At 43.4% G+C, this 15,373-nt stretch overlaps 1 protein-coding gene across 3 annotated transcripts in view; it reads right to left on the reverse strand.

Annotated features, from left to right (window-relative positions):
* Positions 1-15,373, reverse strand: part of LOC113008322 (neuropilin-2-like) — a 92,937-nt gene that overhangs the window by 12,968 nt on the left and 64,596 nt on the right. For 2 of the 3 annotated variants that reach the window (XM_026145668.1, XM_026145669.1), the window contains exons 12-16: positions 12,909-12,983; positions 10,424-10,588; positions 4,944-5,212; positions 4,745-4,841; positions 3,187-3,219 (exon numbers count right to left, since the gene is read on the reverse strand). In XM_026145668.1, the coding sequence (XP_026001453.1) occupies positions 3,187-3,219; positions 4,745-4,841; positions 4,944-5,212; positions 10,424-10,588; positions 12,909-12,983 (639 nt within the window). The remainder of the gene's footprint in view (positions 1-3,186; positions 3,220-4,744; positions 4,842-4,943; positions 5,213-10,423; positions 10,589-12,908; positions 12,984-15,373) is intronic. The other variant, XM_026145670.1, reaches the window with a different exon arrangement.

The following is a 15,373-nucleotide window of genomic DNA, read 5'->3' on the forward strand; positions in this document are numbered from 1 at the left end:
ATAATTTCCAGGGCTGAAAAAGTTGACCGTTACTTTGCTTTTTGAGGGGGAACGGCTGCTAAAGCTAAAACGTGTAGCTTTCAAGGGATGCTTGGTAACTACAGCTTCTGAATCACTTAATTAGCATCAAAGCCGGCCTCTCACTTCACAAACAAAACAGAAAACCAGAGTAAGCCCCTTTTCTCTGTGTAGACGCACGAGTGTGTGTGCAATAATCAACCGATAGCTTCCAACAGACACTTTCAAATGTTTCTGCGAGCGTCTTCTTAACATCAAACTTTTTCTAAATATATGTATGTATATTTTTACTGTACATTTTAATCCACCGGGAAGATTTTATAGTAAAAAACTTGCCGTCTGTCTGGACTATAATGTGTAGTGAACGCTCTACGAATTAAATATGAGTGCTGCCAAATCAGCGTCTGACCAAATGCGATTTGTCACCATCTCCCCTTCTGTTCCTGAGTTATGGTTGCCATGTAATGACCACAAAAGTGTTTTTGCACAACATTATGATGTCGCAGTGAAGCTGACCTTTGTCCTTTTGGATATAAAGTATCGTCACTTTGTCATTTTATCCCATTAGACCTTTGTGTGACATTTTGTAATAATTAGCGTGTGACCTCTGAAGTCATGGCCGAAAGCTTGGTTTGTAAGGTGATCTTGACCTTTGACCACCAACATATAATCAGTTAACCTTTGAGTTCAAGACACAAATTTGAGGTATCAAATCACCGGACTGGCACAGATGGACAACCTGACAGCGCCTGACAGCGCCTGACACCGCGGCGTCGCCTTCACGGAGCCGACTGAGGCGCTTAGGAAAATGGCTGGTTGCTTATGAGTGCACTGAGTGTTTTTGCATCTGGCGACTGCTTGCAGCAGTACCCACAGGTCACCTGGCAGGGGGCAACCAATCAAACAATCACTGACTTGTAGCGACTGCAGTCACTCTGCGAATGACTGGTAAATGTTTGCTGATATTTGCTGTCTTATTTATGAGTGCAGACATATTGCCAACACATTGCAATCCAGGTCAGCCTCCACTGATGAGCACAAGTTGTCTGCAGTTTGTGTCTTTGCATTAGGGACTCGACTCCACTGGCTGCCATCTGGTTTTATTCTACTTGTATATCTTTTTAAAAGGTTGCCGATGCCGCCCTGCAGCAACTACGCCACTGCGCATGGAGGAATTTCTGTTTTTGAGTTTCTGTCTGGATGCTGTATATGTAAACAACAACAGCTTATGTCGTCACAGGTAATCACTGTGATCATCTGTATTATCACAAACAGCTTTAATGTAATTGCCGACTCAGTCTTATTATCGTTTTTTCACCATCTCCATGCACCAAAGTTTCTTTGAAGATGGCATCTGACTGCTGGTGGTCTCAGAGCTGCAACAGTTTCGAAGGTAACAAGACTGTAAGTTCATATAGTGCAATCATTTTGGTTGTGCCGGGGTTTCCTGTTTTCCTTAAAATCAATTTAGAAATTCAGATTAAGCCTTCGTCACTGCCTCCTTTTAACAGAAGCTTTCTGTGACAGCATGAATATTTCTCACGGTCAACTTTAAAACTGTCAAAAACAACTACGCTTTGTTTGTCTCACATCGAGACACTAAGAAGAATAAACAACACCTGAGGTGTAACTTTATCTGCTCACCCAGAGAGAAACCCTAAAGGGGCTGAGATCACTTCTTAAAAGGAGAAATTTAATCCTTCTTTCTGGGGGTCAGGATCAAGAAATATGGTGTTTGTCAGAACCAGCAGCGTTGTCGTGCTGGGAGTCACATGACAGTTTAAGATAAAGCGAGGATTAGGTCAAATACTCGGGGTATGAGTCAGGTGATGTGAGTTTTCTGAACTTGTCTCCTGGGTTTCACTGGTGCTTGGATGGCTTTGTGTTTTCATTCAGCTTAATGTGCCGGACAATAAGAAGTGCTTCTGAGAGTTCACACTATGTGTTCATAGTTTTCACACACGCACACGCACGCACACACAAACAGAAATATTTGAGGAAACTAGCAAAATAAAAGCAGAGTCCTCTGGTTTAAGCCTCAGCCTTCCATGAACCAAATCACCAAAAAGCCTTTATATTCTCCAAGTGGTCAAAAGTTTTGTTAGCATGAGGTAGAATCTGAAGTCCAGTTTCTATATGCAAGTCTTCAAAGAGACCAGTATGTGTATTTTGTGGGCGTCTAAACAAAAGCACAAACAGCTCGTGGTTTAGGTCCCAACCCAGACTTCGAAAACAAGAGATCCAGTAGCACAATCGCTCTAAGACTTTTTATCGTTTTTCAGACTAGCCTATTTCTGGATGAATGAGAGAGAAAAAAGGAAAGTTGGGTGTGATGTGCTCTGCATTTCATGTAAGGGGGATCAGGGACCAGAGGAGAGGGGACGGCAGGGAAAGGAGAAGGAAAGACAAAATGAGGCGTAAATGAGTGTGGACCAGGAGCAGCTGGATGTGCAGGGAAAGAGGATGCTAAGCTGTTGAAATTGAATCAGGATAAAGGAAACTATGATGGGAAAGACTGATTATAAAGACAAATATGGATGGACTGATAAAAAGCTCTGCAATTTCACTGACACCAAAGAAACAGACCAGAAGCAGCAATTTAACCCTGAGCCTGTGATTTAACCTTCATCCCTACATCATCTGAGCAATTGTTTATGGTATAAAATGAAACACAACCTGAGTAAGAATTAAAAACTGTAACAAATATGGTTCAGTGCACTGCTCATATTTGAAACACCCTCTGTTACAGCTGCACATTGTTGCTAGTCAAGTGTTACTGTTGCAGTATGTATTCATGTGCGTGTTTGTTTGTGTGAAGGCAAAAAAATCTATTTTTACTCAAAAAAACTACAAAATCAAGTGTTTCAGCCCAGCATGCAAGGAGTCGTGCCAGAAAAATGCAGTGGATCCATCCTGCAAACCTGTCCCCTCACAAAGCCCACTCCACTCTGGTTTTGTACATGTGCTACTACAAGAAGTACTGCACATGTGCAGTGATGCACAGTAATACCTTTACCCCCTATCTAGTTAACAGTGTGTGTTGTGGAAGCCTGTATGGTAATAAGGCACTAACAGGGTTTGCAGTGCTGCAAGCTGAGCTAAGCAACAAAGCAGGAAGCACAGACATGTTGGCACAGGAAGTACAAATGCACGTGAAGTAGAACTTACTTTTCAGGCCAGGAAGTAAAGCATGCAAAGGCTCTGGAAAAGAAAGGAAAAACAAATGTTAGTGAAGCTAAGTTAGACGAGGAGCAAGAGTAAATGTGAAAGGATATGTGTCGCCCATGGCGTTGGAAGCTTCCTTCACAATATGAAATGCAATAAAATAACAACAGATGTCCTCAGCTTATATTATAGATGATTACATTTATATGGTGCTGATAGTTTTAATGAATGTCAACACAAATGTTTTTTAATAGAGTTGCAAAATTGCACCGCAGTCCTGGTTAAGGCGTTTGTAACTCAATAAAGCTTTGTCGAGTTCAGAGGTAGTTTAAGACTCCAAAGGCCCATATATCCTCCAGGATGACAGTTATTTTTACAAAATGGAAAGAAAATAAAGAGAGCCAGACAAGAGGGAGGGAAGAGGTAGTGGCTCTTGTTATGTCTGTCATTTCTCACCTTCTCTTTGCTTTGTCATTCTCCCTCTCTCCCCGATTGCGCTTTTTTTAAAAGTTTTTTTCTACAGCGTTTTCATCCTCTTTTTTTCCTTTGGGATTTTAACGGCAGAAGAAAAAGACAGACGGAAAACAGGGTGAAAAGGGTGAGGGGCAGAGTGACGAGAAGGGAAATTGAGGAATGAAGAGGAAGGGTGGAGGTAAGTTAAGGGGTCGTGGGAAGACGGACTGAATTTTACTGCTGTTTATTATTTGCTGGAGGACGTGGCATCTTTTATGGAAGTGAGAAAGAGTGACAGAACAGAAAAAAGAAGGGAAAACTAGTTACAGCACAGATAAAGAAGCGGTAGTGAGAAAACTAGCGTCTTTGACTCACAGAAACATTTGACTTAAAGGTGTACTAATGCACTACAGCACTAAAGGCAAATATATTCTGACTGGTCCTAAAGTCCATAATACGACTCATTTCTGCCTTTAAATCTTTTTACAATAAAAACAAAGTTGTTTCTGAACCAAGACTCACATACATTTTTGTGAAATCAGGAAATATGAAGGACTTCAAAACTTAACCCAGCGTGTGGAGTGCATGGAAATTTGCCCTTTTTTCTCTGCAAAGCAAATTGTTACAAGTGAGCCGACAGCAGTCGCTGATAGCAGCCTCATTGGTTAACTACTGTCTCTCTGCTCCAGAGTAGAGAGTCTCTCCAGTAATCAAGCACAAGCACGCACGTTATTTTCAGTGCTCGACTGCAGAGACTGAATGGAAGATAATGCTGGAGATGGATAAACGAGAGCAAATAAGGAAACAGCAGGATGGGGTGGTACAGGGAAAGACTAGGAGATAGTGGGAGATATAATAAAAGATAGTGAAGGATCCATGCCCAAAGGGCAGTTGTGACCTACTTTCTTTTTTTTGCGCTTCACTTTTTTGATGTGTGTGTGTGTAAATGAGAAATATTATGATTTTTTTTTTCTCCCCCATCACTCTCGCTCTCTGGCAAAAACACAGAATAAATGTTCCGGTGTGAAGCAGGGAGAGAGTGATAGCTGACAGACGGAAACACTGACCAGCATATTAATGAAGGTGCCAACAGGTGAATGGGACTTACGTGCACACTGCTCCAGGTCAGCGCTGCTGCTCATGTGGATGTTGTCTATTCTGATATGTCCTCTTGTCGGGTGTTCAAAAAACCCCTCAAACACCACCTACACCAGAGAAAGTGACATACAGGTGATTACAGCTCAGCTTATGTGTTAGCTTCTTAATTCAGGGATTCATAAACACGCTAACACTCAGCGGTTATCTACCTGATATTCTCTGGGGCTTCGAGGAAGGATGGTGCGCCCCTCTTTCCAGTGACTGCCTTGGTCACCTTTTAATGCCCATAACAGGGTCTCTCCCTGGTCGCTGTCCCTCAGCAGGACCCTCAGGCTGCCCTGTGCCTCTCCCTGGAGCTGGTAGTAGAACTGGAGGCAGAGCGGGCCTTGCTCTGGCCCCACTTCGGGGCTCAGCAGCCGGGCTTTCTTGCGCAGGGTGTGGCTTCCGGCATCGAGATGAAGGTAGTTCCCTGAAAAATCTGAAAGAGGCCAAAAAGTTGTGCTGGTTATGATACCGATGTAAACTCGGTGATTCATTTCACACTAATGGGTTGTAATAAAAGATAAATTAGCAGCCTTTAAACTGACACATCATTACTCTTCTTACCACAACATGACACCACATGTATGGCTTTCTGCGTGCTATTTGCATTTTATTCATTAACTGGATCCCAGTTTAATGTATTTTATGATTTGTGACAGTGCTGTGTAGTAATGCAGCAGGATGTGGTTGTTTACAGTTTAAGGCATTACTGCCATCATTCTGTGGTATGGGGCTTAACTGCAAATGAGACTGCCATTTCATCATGGCTGCTAATGGCTATAGATACAAATGAACACACACACACATGCACACAGCTCTAGACTAAACAGCCCTAATCATTCTGAATGCTGACACCTCATTCTGCTGCTCTCCATGTTTTTGCTACACTTAGTCAGCACAGCCATCGTACCGACGCCGTCACGATGCCTGTGCACGTGCGGTGTGTATCTGCGTGTGACTGCTTCCTCTACACACAATCACTCACTCAGGGTTTGTTTTTTTTCAAATTCACCTTCTTTCTCTGCACTCGACCCAAAGACGGGATAGAAAGACGAGGAGAAAGCAAAGAGGCTGAAGGGAAGAGAGAATAAGAAAATAACAAAGAGTGAGAGAAAAAAGGCTGCACTACAGTGTTTTCCTCCCATTCTGAACACAAGCATAATCATTAGCTTGCTGCTGTGTTTGGCTGTTTGTCTACTATGGCTGGAGAGTAAAAGCTTCGGTGGAGCTGCAAATAGCCTTTTTATCGACAGCCCGACACTGTGTGTGACACTTCTCGAGGAGAGACGGAGAAGAAAAAAGGGTAAAACCCCTAAAATAATATCTATCTATCTATATATCTATCTATCTGCCCATCTATCCATCTATCTGTCCATCCATCTATCTATCCATCTGTCCATCCATCTGTCCATCTATCTGTCCATCCATCTATCTATCCATCTGTCCATCCATCCATCCATCATCCATCTATCTGTCCATCTATCCATCTATCTGTCCATCCATCTATCTATCTGTCCATCCATCTGTCCATCTATCTGCCCATCTATCCATCTATCTGTCCATCCATCTATCTATCCATCTATCCATCTGTCCATCCATCTGTCCATCTGTCCATCCATCCATCCATCCATCCATCCATCCATCCATCATCCATCTATCTGTCCATCTATCCATCCATCTAGCCGTCCATCTGTCCATCTATCCATCCATCATCCATCTATCTGTCCATCTATCCATCCATCTAGCCGTCCATCTGTCCATCCATCTATCTGTCCATCTGTCCATCCATCCATCCATCCATCATCCATCTATCTGTCCATCTATCCATCCATCTATCCGTCCATCTGTCCATCTATCCATCCATCTATCCATCTATCTGTCCATCTATCCATCCATCTATCCGTCCATCTGTCCATCTATCCATCCATCATCCATCTATCTGTCCATCTAGCCGTCCATCTGTCCATCCATCTATCTATCCATCTGTCCATCCATCCATCCATCATCCATCTATCTGTCCATCTATCCATCCATCTAGCCGTCCATCTGTCCATCCATCTATCCGTCCATCTGTCCATCTATCCATCTATCCATCCATCCATCTGTCCATCTATCCATCTGTCCATCTATCCATCCATCCATCCATCCGTCCATCCATCCATCCATCCATCCATCCATCCATCCGTCCGTCCATCCATCCATCCATCCATCCATCCATCCATCCATCCGTCCGTCCGTCCATCCATCCGTCCATCCGTCCATCCATCGTTGGCTAAGACAGGAAGAAAAACATTTGACAGCTTTTGCCGTTCATCGTAATGAATAATGGATTTGTAACTCAGTTCCTCACTTGGAGGCAATGCAAAAAAAGAGCTAAATTACCGTTGCTCATTAAGTACAGTTAGAGAAAAGTTGAAGTGTTTTTCTGTCGTTCTGCGTTTGATCTTGGCGAACGTACAAGGGGAGGGAATTAATTAACAACTCTCCATGGGAGGGATAGACAGGGATGTAGAATTGGCTCTGAGGGAGGGAGGGAAGTGTGTGTGTGTGTGTGCGTGCGTGCGTGCGTGCGTGCGTGTGTGTGTGTGTGTGTGTGTGCGTGTGTGTGCGTGTGTGTGTGCGTGTGTGTGTGTGTGTGCGTGTGTGTGCGTGTGTGTGTGCGTGTGTGTGTGTGTGCGTGTGTGTGTGTGTGTGTGTGTGTGTGTTGCAGTCTGTTTACAAGAGTGTTTGTTCACTTTTAGGTATCTTTGTTTATATCTGTGTGTTGAGTCTTTGTGCTCGTGTGTGCATGAGTTCTTGTGGTGGTGTTTCTTCATGTGCCATCCTCACACTTGTACAATAGGCCTGTATGTGTGTGATTAGGTTTCACGGGACACAGACAGCTGATCAATATATTTCCCATCACATTTAAACACCAAGATAATTGGATGCAGCGCTATGAAGAGAACGAAAGCGAGACAGCGCTTGTCAGTTATCTCTTTTTGTCTCCATTCAGCCCTTCCTTATCAATAACTGTTCCATCTCCAACAACAACTCTTTCGATGAAAATCTCCAGGGTGAAGAATTTCAGTCGTGTCATATCTGAGATCAAAAGAATAACTTATGAGCTCTGTTCTGGTTGGATTTTCCTCTCTTAAAAAAACCTAAAAGGGCTCTTAATGACAAGGGCTGGGGATTTGATTTGCATATCGAGACAGCTTCCAGACAGGGTGCCACGCTAATGTTGCTGTAGAACAAGACTTAATGTCATGTTGCTGTCAAACATGGAGACAGGGACGCTGCTAAGTCAATTACATACACTCACAGGCGCACACCCATAAGGGTGCATACATATACGTGCGCACATTCACGAGATCCTAGTGAGCTGTAGAGTTTTGCCTTATGTCACGGCCCTGTCTGTTTATAAAGCTGCTGCTCGTTCAACCATGAACTGGATGGTTTCAGCAGATACAAAGAAAGCGTTGGTGGATGGCAAGGTCATATATATATGTGTGTGTGTATGTGTGTGTGTATGTGTGTGTTGGGGGGGGCTTATGCCTTGGGTGTTTAATATACAGACAGTTCCACCTTGAGTTGTGGGTGTAAGTGTGTGTGTGGAGCCCCGGGGAGAGCTGAAGAGCTAAGGCAGCACTTCTGTCAAAGCCATCATCTGACTTATCTGACCGCTCTGGGCCGTGTGTGTGCACCTTATGGGTGTGTAGGTACAGTAAGTGTGTGTGCGATTGATAAAACAGTCCTCCTGCTCTCTTGTTAAAAATGGACGGAAAATTGCAAGTACCACTGAGGGAAACGGAGGTGAAGCCAGCGAGAATATATGATATATCAGTATGAATCAACCTCAAAAGGAAATGAATGACTTTTAATAAAAGAATAATTCAGCTGTATGTTGAAGACGAAAACACGAGATAATAAGGATTGAGAACAAAAAGACATTTGTAAAGAAAGATTAAAGGAAAAGAAATTAGAAAAAGAAGAAACACGAAGCCCGAAGTCAGATAATTACAGCATTCAAAGACGCTTCAAGCACAAAATAAAAGAGATAAGCGAAGAAGAACTGTCGTGGATTAGATCTGAAAACGAGAAAAAATAGAAAAGACCCGACAAACAGGATGAGAAAGTAACAAACTAGGGTAAGGAAAGTGAAACTGTTAAACCTAACGGTTTTTTTAAAACTCCAATTAAGACGTTGTGCACACTTTTTACAGATAAGAGTGAAATCCTTGCATCATGGTTGCTGTCAGTGGTTCCTCCCAGCACTGGGATGCATCATATTCCACCACAGGACGACCGCTTTGCTCTTAATTAGCTCAAGAAGTCTTTGTGCTGAGGAAGGTCAGACATTTCAGCGTGACGATGCTTTCTTTTATGTCTTTAAAAAAACAGAGATATTGTGAAATGAGAAATGCCCAGATAATAAGTAATGTTTTTCTGCTGGGCCTGTGGAGTTTTCAGAAAGTTTGAGTGTTTAATTAGAGGAGGAGGCCCACCCATAAATCCTTTTAATGGGTTCTAACCCTGTGGAGATTTCAGAAGATGGAAGGTCTGCTTGGTGAATTTCTACAGTGTGTGCTTGAGAAAGCCAGCAGAGCTGTAGCTATTAATTATTATTCTCCACTTGTAAGCAGTTTTATTTTGAAAATCTTAAGATCAGATTTTTTCGCGTGAAGATTGTTAAGTGATTACGGATATATGACATTATCACAATAAGAGTACAGAACACAGAAGGCATCAGTGACAACACACAGGTGGGTTGCAAAGTGGCTTGCAGAGGAGCATGTAGGCCTCAGTCACACAGGCCTGAACGTGTATTCCTCGATCGGTTGGTGAGGGGTTTCTGGGTGAAATTAGTCGTAAAGAAGGCGCTCCACCAAAAAACTGATTGCGACTTGTTTGGTTGCCAGGAGACTGCTGTGGTTGCCTGTAGCTTTCATGGAAGACGTGTAAGCTCCATGCTAACCTTGCATGTTTCTAAAGGGAAACTCAGAAGGAGCACTTCTGAGAGAAGGGCATGTGTGTACATGGGGTATATCTTATTTTACTAGGTTTGAATTTGGATTTTGCTAGCGCCTAGCGAGTAGTTGGCGTCTCCTATGCAAACTATGATCGACCACGACAGTCTCGTACCAACCAAAGCAACTTCCTGCCATCACCTTCCAACTGGATGAGGAATCTCGGTTTTTCCCTTATCAACCGGTGGCTCCCGCCGGTCTCCACACCTGTGTGACTGGGGTTTAAAGCAGCTTACATAATGCTCAGGTTAACCCGACCAGATTCAAGATTTATTCAAAATTCTGTCTAAAAATGAGCATTTGTTCTTTGATTTAGACATTTGTGTGTCTGCAGAACCAAATGTCCTCTACAGATTGTGCCTCTTAGTTTAGAGGAAGGCATTATGGGTTGTTTGTAGCTAAATGGGCTAGCGAGGTTATTCTCACATGATGTGAAATTTGCTTTGTCTCACTGAGGAAATGTCAGAATTTTTTTTTTGTGGCAAAAGACAAAATCTTTGTCAAGCAGCCAAGAAATACAGTGAGAGGACATCGTGGTGAGAAACTTTAAGAGACGGGCTCATGTTAGAATTAAAGCAACACATTCCAAAAATCACACATTTTATCCCCTCCAGTCTCCAAAGTACGTGCGTACTCACTTTCTGATCCCAGTGCCAGGTCCTGCCTTGTTCCATGAGCGCCATGCACAGTGGAGCTGCTGCTGGCTGTGTGCAGGGTCCAGCTCACACCTGACTGGGGATCAGCCGACCACCCGCACAGGCTCTGCTCAAAGCCACACACGGCCGACAGGGGCGGAGTGGTGGCTGTGAATCGAGAAAGAAAAACAGATTACAAATAAAGGTTTTAAAAGTGTCTGTTTGGGCTAAAATACTACTGATTACCACCCGACAGCTTCTTCTGAGTGCTTTTAGTATTGTGTTGGATTTAAACAAATTCTTTTTTTCTCAGTTTTCTTTTGTGAGACTCAGTCCTGTAATGGCAGGGTCTTTATTTTGATAGTGCCGTGAGCGACATTCGCATTGTGTTGAGACGTTTTGCAATAGCGCTCAATGCAATATGACATCTTGAAAATCATACTGAATACAAATATTAGAGTAACGGAGAATAAAAGCCAGACTGAAAGAAAGAGTAATTGCAGCAGAGATAACAGAAAGCAAACACAGACAGAAAATGGACAGAAAGAAAACAGCGGAGCAAAAGGTGAATGATACAAAACTCAAGGGGTGACATGAAAGTAATAAGATGAGCACAAATGAGAAGCAAAAATGATGCTGTAATTAGACTGCAATAAGCTGCTACCTTCAGTTGTGCTGAAACAAAAAAGCAAAGGCGCTTCCTTAAACTACATCACAATATGCTCTGCATAAACTCCAGTGAGGCAGTCGGTGACCTATAGCTGTGAAATCATATTCCCAATATGTGAGCCTGTGTTTGTATGAAGATCCTCTGGCTGTGCGAGCTTATTTTCACTCAAACAGAGCTTCCTGTGGGACTATTGAATCTAACAGACTTCAAAGCCCAGAGGCCCCACGGTGCACACTGACATCATGAGTTTGACCTTAAGAGCTCGAGTGTGTGCACAAGTGTGTGTGTGTGCGGATGAGAGATGAGCAGAAATAAATGCATGCGTGCATGCAAGAAATCTGCATATGTGAGAGCGCAGATAGCATGCACTTGAATGAAGAAAGCTTGAGCGTGTGTGTGTGTTACAGCAAAATGTGAAATAGTCATGAAAAATAACCGGTTTGTTTGCATATGTTGATTTAAAACTTTTTTCCTGACAGTCAGCAGAACTTTGAAACTGACGTATTTCAGCAGGAACTTTAGTTAGCACGTGTGGCGCATATTCTGTCCAGAGTGAGGACACTTCACCCCGGCAACCAAGAAAACAGAGCTGAAAAGAAGTGGCGACCGCTGCATTTTAAGTCACAGCATGGTCTTTTTATAAACCGAGCTGTTTTGTGTGGGTACATCTTCTTAATTTGCCTTTAATGATACATTATGAATGTGTTTTAAAATAGACCCTCTACATCAGGGGTGGGCAACTCCAGGCCTCGAGGGCCGGTGTCCCTGCAGGTTTTAGATGTGTCCTTGAACCAACACAGCTGATTTAAATGGCTAAATTAGCTCCTCAACATGTCCTGAAGTTCTCCAGAGGCCTGGTAACGAACTAATCATGTGATTCAGGTGTGTTGATCCAAGGTGAGATTTAAAACCTGGAGGACACCGGCCCTCGAGGCCTGGAATTGCCCACCCCTGCTCTACATCTTGCCCTATGACAGCAGGGATAGACTCCACCTACCCTGCGACCCTGAACCTGTGCCGATATGATGTGAACTCGGTCACACCACCAATGCCTCCAACGTGGATTTTGTTAGGATGCCTGGGTCGTTGAGTTTTGAGTTTATTATATTATTTATCATTTCTAGTCTTTGGTTTCTTGGTTAGAGTTCTGCCTTATGGTTTACTGTTCCCTCTGTTGCAGTGCCTGCCTGTGAGTCTGTGTCTTTAAGTTCAGTCTGTTTTACTTTGAAGGTCCATGTCTTATGTTAATGTATCTGGTTTTGCTTCCCCTGTTTCTTTACGCCTGATTTGCCCCAACTGTGTTTCCCTCCTGTTACCATTCCCTGATTGCCCCCTCTGTGTATTTAAGCCCTGTGTTTCTCTGTGTCGCGATCTACCCTCATCTACCCTTATCTTGCTGTGTAAGCGTATTTTGTGTTCTCAGTTTTGTTACCCATTTGAGTTCAGCATTAAAGCTGTTTAAGTTCACGTTTGTGTCCGGAGTCTGCACTTTGGGTCCTTTTCCTGCCTGCACACAGCCGTTTCATAACAGATTTTTCATACTTTATATGTGAAAAACATCAGTTTTGTGTGCCTGGCACAAATGAGTGGACGTGACACCGGACAGATGAAAACACGCTTTTAAGAAAATAAGAGGTGAGAAATTCACGTCGAGGAGGCGAAAAAGGTGAAAATTTGTGTCTAGAAACACAAACCAATAGATCAGGTTGTGACGGTTTCACAAACTGTGTGTGTGTGTGTGTGTGTGTGTGTGTGTGTGTGTGTGTGTGTGTGTGTGTGTGTGTGTGTGTGTGTGTGTGTGTGTGTGCGTGTGTTTACCAGATCTCATCACAGAGGTTGTCTGTTCCACTCTAGGTGTGGTGGGGGTCACAGTGTCAGGTACAGTGGTGGTTTCTATCAACACAAAAAAATAAACACAAAAGGTTAGAATAGAATAGAATAGAATAGAATAGAATAGAATAGGCAATAGATAATTTGTTTTATTGTTTTCTCTCCAAGACAGTCAAACGCTTTGGGGTCCTTAGGGAGTAGTAAAGCGCTATACAAATACAGGCCATAATAAGCAGAGACAACGCTGGGCTTGGAATAACTAAATCTGAGCTCGTCTTGTTAAATATTCACAGTTTGCTCTGCGACTGCTTCGCTGCACAGTGGAAAAGAGTAATATTTTAACAGTGCAGCTGTGATGTTTGAGCAAAGCCAGGCTTTAGACACGGTGCTAACTGACGATGCTTTAAATTCTCTTCGCCGTTTTCGGGGGTTGACGTTTGTCGGGATCCAGGCAGAGACAGAGCGAGCTGATGCAGTGAGCTGGCACTCAGCTCAGGACTGTGCCACACCGCCCTGTTTATCCACTGCAAGCTGGCATGCACGCTCACACAATGCTATGATGATAGATGCTGCACTCACACTGACCTTGGAGCACAGCAGCGTGCATCGAGTGTATGATAGATCAAACACACACACACTCACAGACCTGCAGAGCAAAGACGTCAGCATTCGGGTATGACAGTGTAACCCCGAAACCTTCTGGTCTTAATAAGCAGTTTTTCTACTGCTGGTTAAGATTCCTTAAATGGCAATGAATGCTTTCCCATCTCTCTCCCTCACACGCACACACACACACACACTGGTGAAAGTAAGTGTGTGTCTGCGTGTTGACGTAAGGGAACAGAAGATTGGCTTGCGTGGCACAAGCCAGACACCACAAACCTCTCACCAAATTATTCTCAGAAGCTACTTTTTTCTTCTGTTCGTTTCGTGGCTTTTCTTTCTTTCCTCCCTTCATATTTCTTTCCTTCTTTCCATCTTCTGTCTCTCGTTTGTCACAATAAATCGGACCAGAATCGGCTCTGCTTCGCAAAACCACTATTGCCACCACAAAAAGCTCTAAACACACATAAACACACATGCTCCCTCTCTCTCTCGACTCTCCTGCACAGAAGTGAAATCGTACCCAGTCTTGTTTCTGTTTTACCACAACCGCAATTTTCGTCTCCATAACTCTTTCCCTCGCTCTCTCTCTCTGTCGTCTCTCCCTGAGGTATATTTCGATTTCTCTTTGCAGCTCTTTCTTCGTCTCTTCCTGTTGCTCTTTCTCACTCTCCTCCACCTTTCAGCACTTTTCTCTGTGCTGTAACTCTGTCCACTGTTATTTGATGTAGATTCTAATCATTCAGTTGAATCTCAGACTGCTGCAGATTTGCTTAGAGTGTAATTGTTGTAGATATTTCCATGACTCACGCGGTGATCTTTCTCTGTGTGTGTGTCTTGTTTAGTGTTAACTGGTAACCTTTGCAAGCCTCTGCTAATAGCTTTGAGTGCACTGCAGTGTTGGGGTTCATCCACTCTAATGTGTGTGTGTGTGCGTTACTTTGAGTTGTTTACACAGTCCACTCACAGTCAAAGTATGCACGATTATTATGTAAGCCCAAACACTCATATTGCTCTTTCAGCACAGACACACGCGCACGCTCAAAATTAGATATTAACATTTAATAAGCAGCTCCCAGCTGCTGACATTAAGCTGTTTTAATTTGGTGCCCTTTACCACTGTAATTAGCCCCCCATGTTGAGGGGAGAGAGGGAGGAATAGGAGATGAGAGGGAGACACCGAAAAGGGAACATAACCCTTTCCACCTCGCACCACCAATTTCCTAATTAGTGACCACACACAGCTCCAGTCAGCCTCCTATTTCGATCTCCATCTCCTCTCCACCTGCCTAATTCAATTTGGCTCTCCTTTCCTCCCCTCTTCTTAACTCCTCCTACTCCTCATCCTCTTTTTCAATCCACCAGGTTCCTCTCTGGATCAGCTGTAAAGATCAGAAATAATTTAAACAACTTAATTTAATAATATTTTTAAAAATGTTGTTGCAGGAACTTGAACTCTTACTTGCTGAATGGAAATAAATGGCAGGACAAATACAAGGTGGCAGAGTTCAGTCACTCGTGGGAAGATTGAAACTGACGTGCATGAGAAAAACCAATCCCGACGTACATATTCTGCAGATGGGTCCACCAGAGCTGACTTACAGAAACCTGCAGAGACCCTCCGACTCGATCTTTTCCACACACAGACGCACACTTTCTAAACTGAAGAACAGAAGGTGTCACAGGCCCAAGGGCTCATTGTAAAGCTGCTGACTGAGCAAGGCAAAGCGGAAACACAGAGACGAAAACTGTTCAATTATGGAAAGAGCTCTGGGTATAAATCTACCTCTGTCAGCCTAAATAATGACTACTGACACTGTGTGTGTGTGTGTGTGTGTGTGTGTGTGTGT

Source organism: Astatotilapia calliptera, chromosome 16 (genome assembly GCF_900246225.1).
Source record: "Astatotilapia calliptera chromosome 16, fAstCal1.2, whole genome shotgun sequence".
Lineage (NCBI taxonomy): Eukaryota > Metazoa > Chordata > Actinopteri > Cichliformes > Cichlidae > Astatotilapia > Astatotilapia calliptera.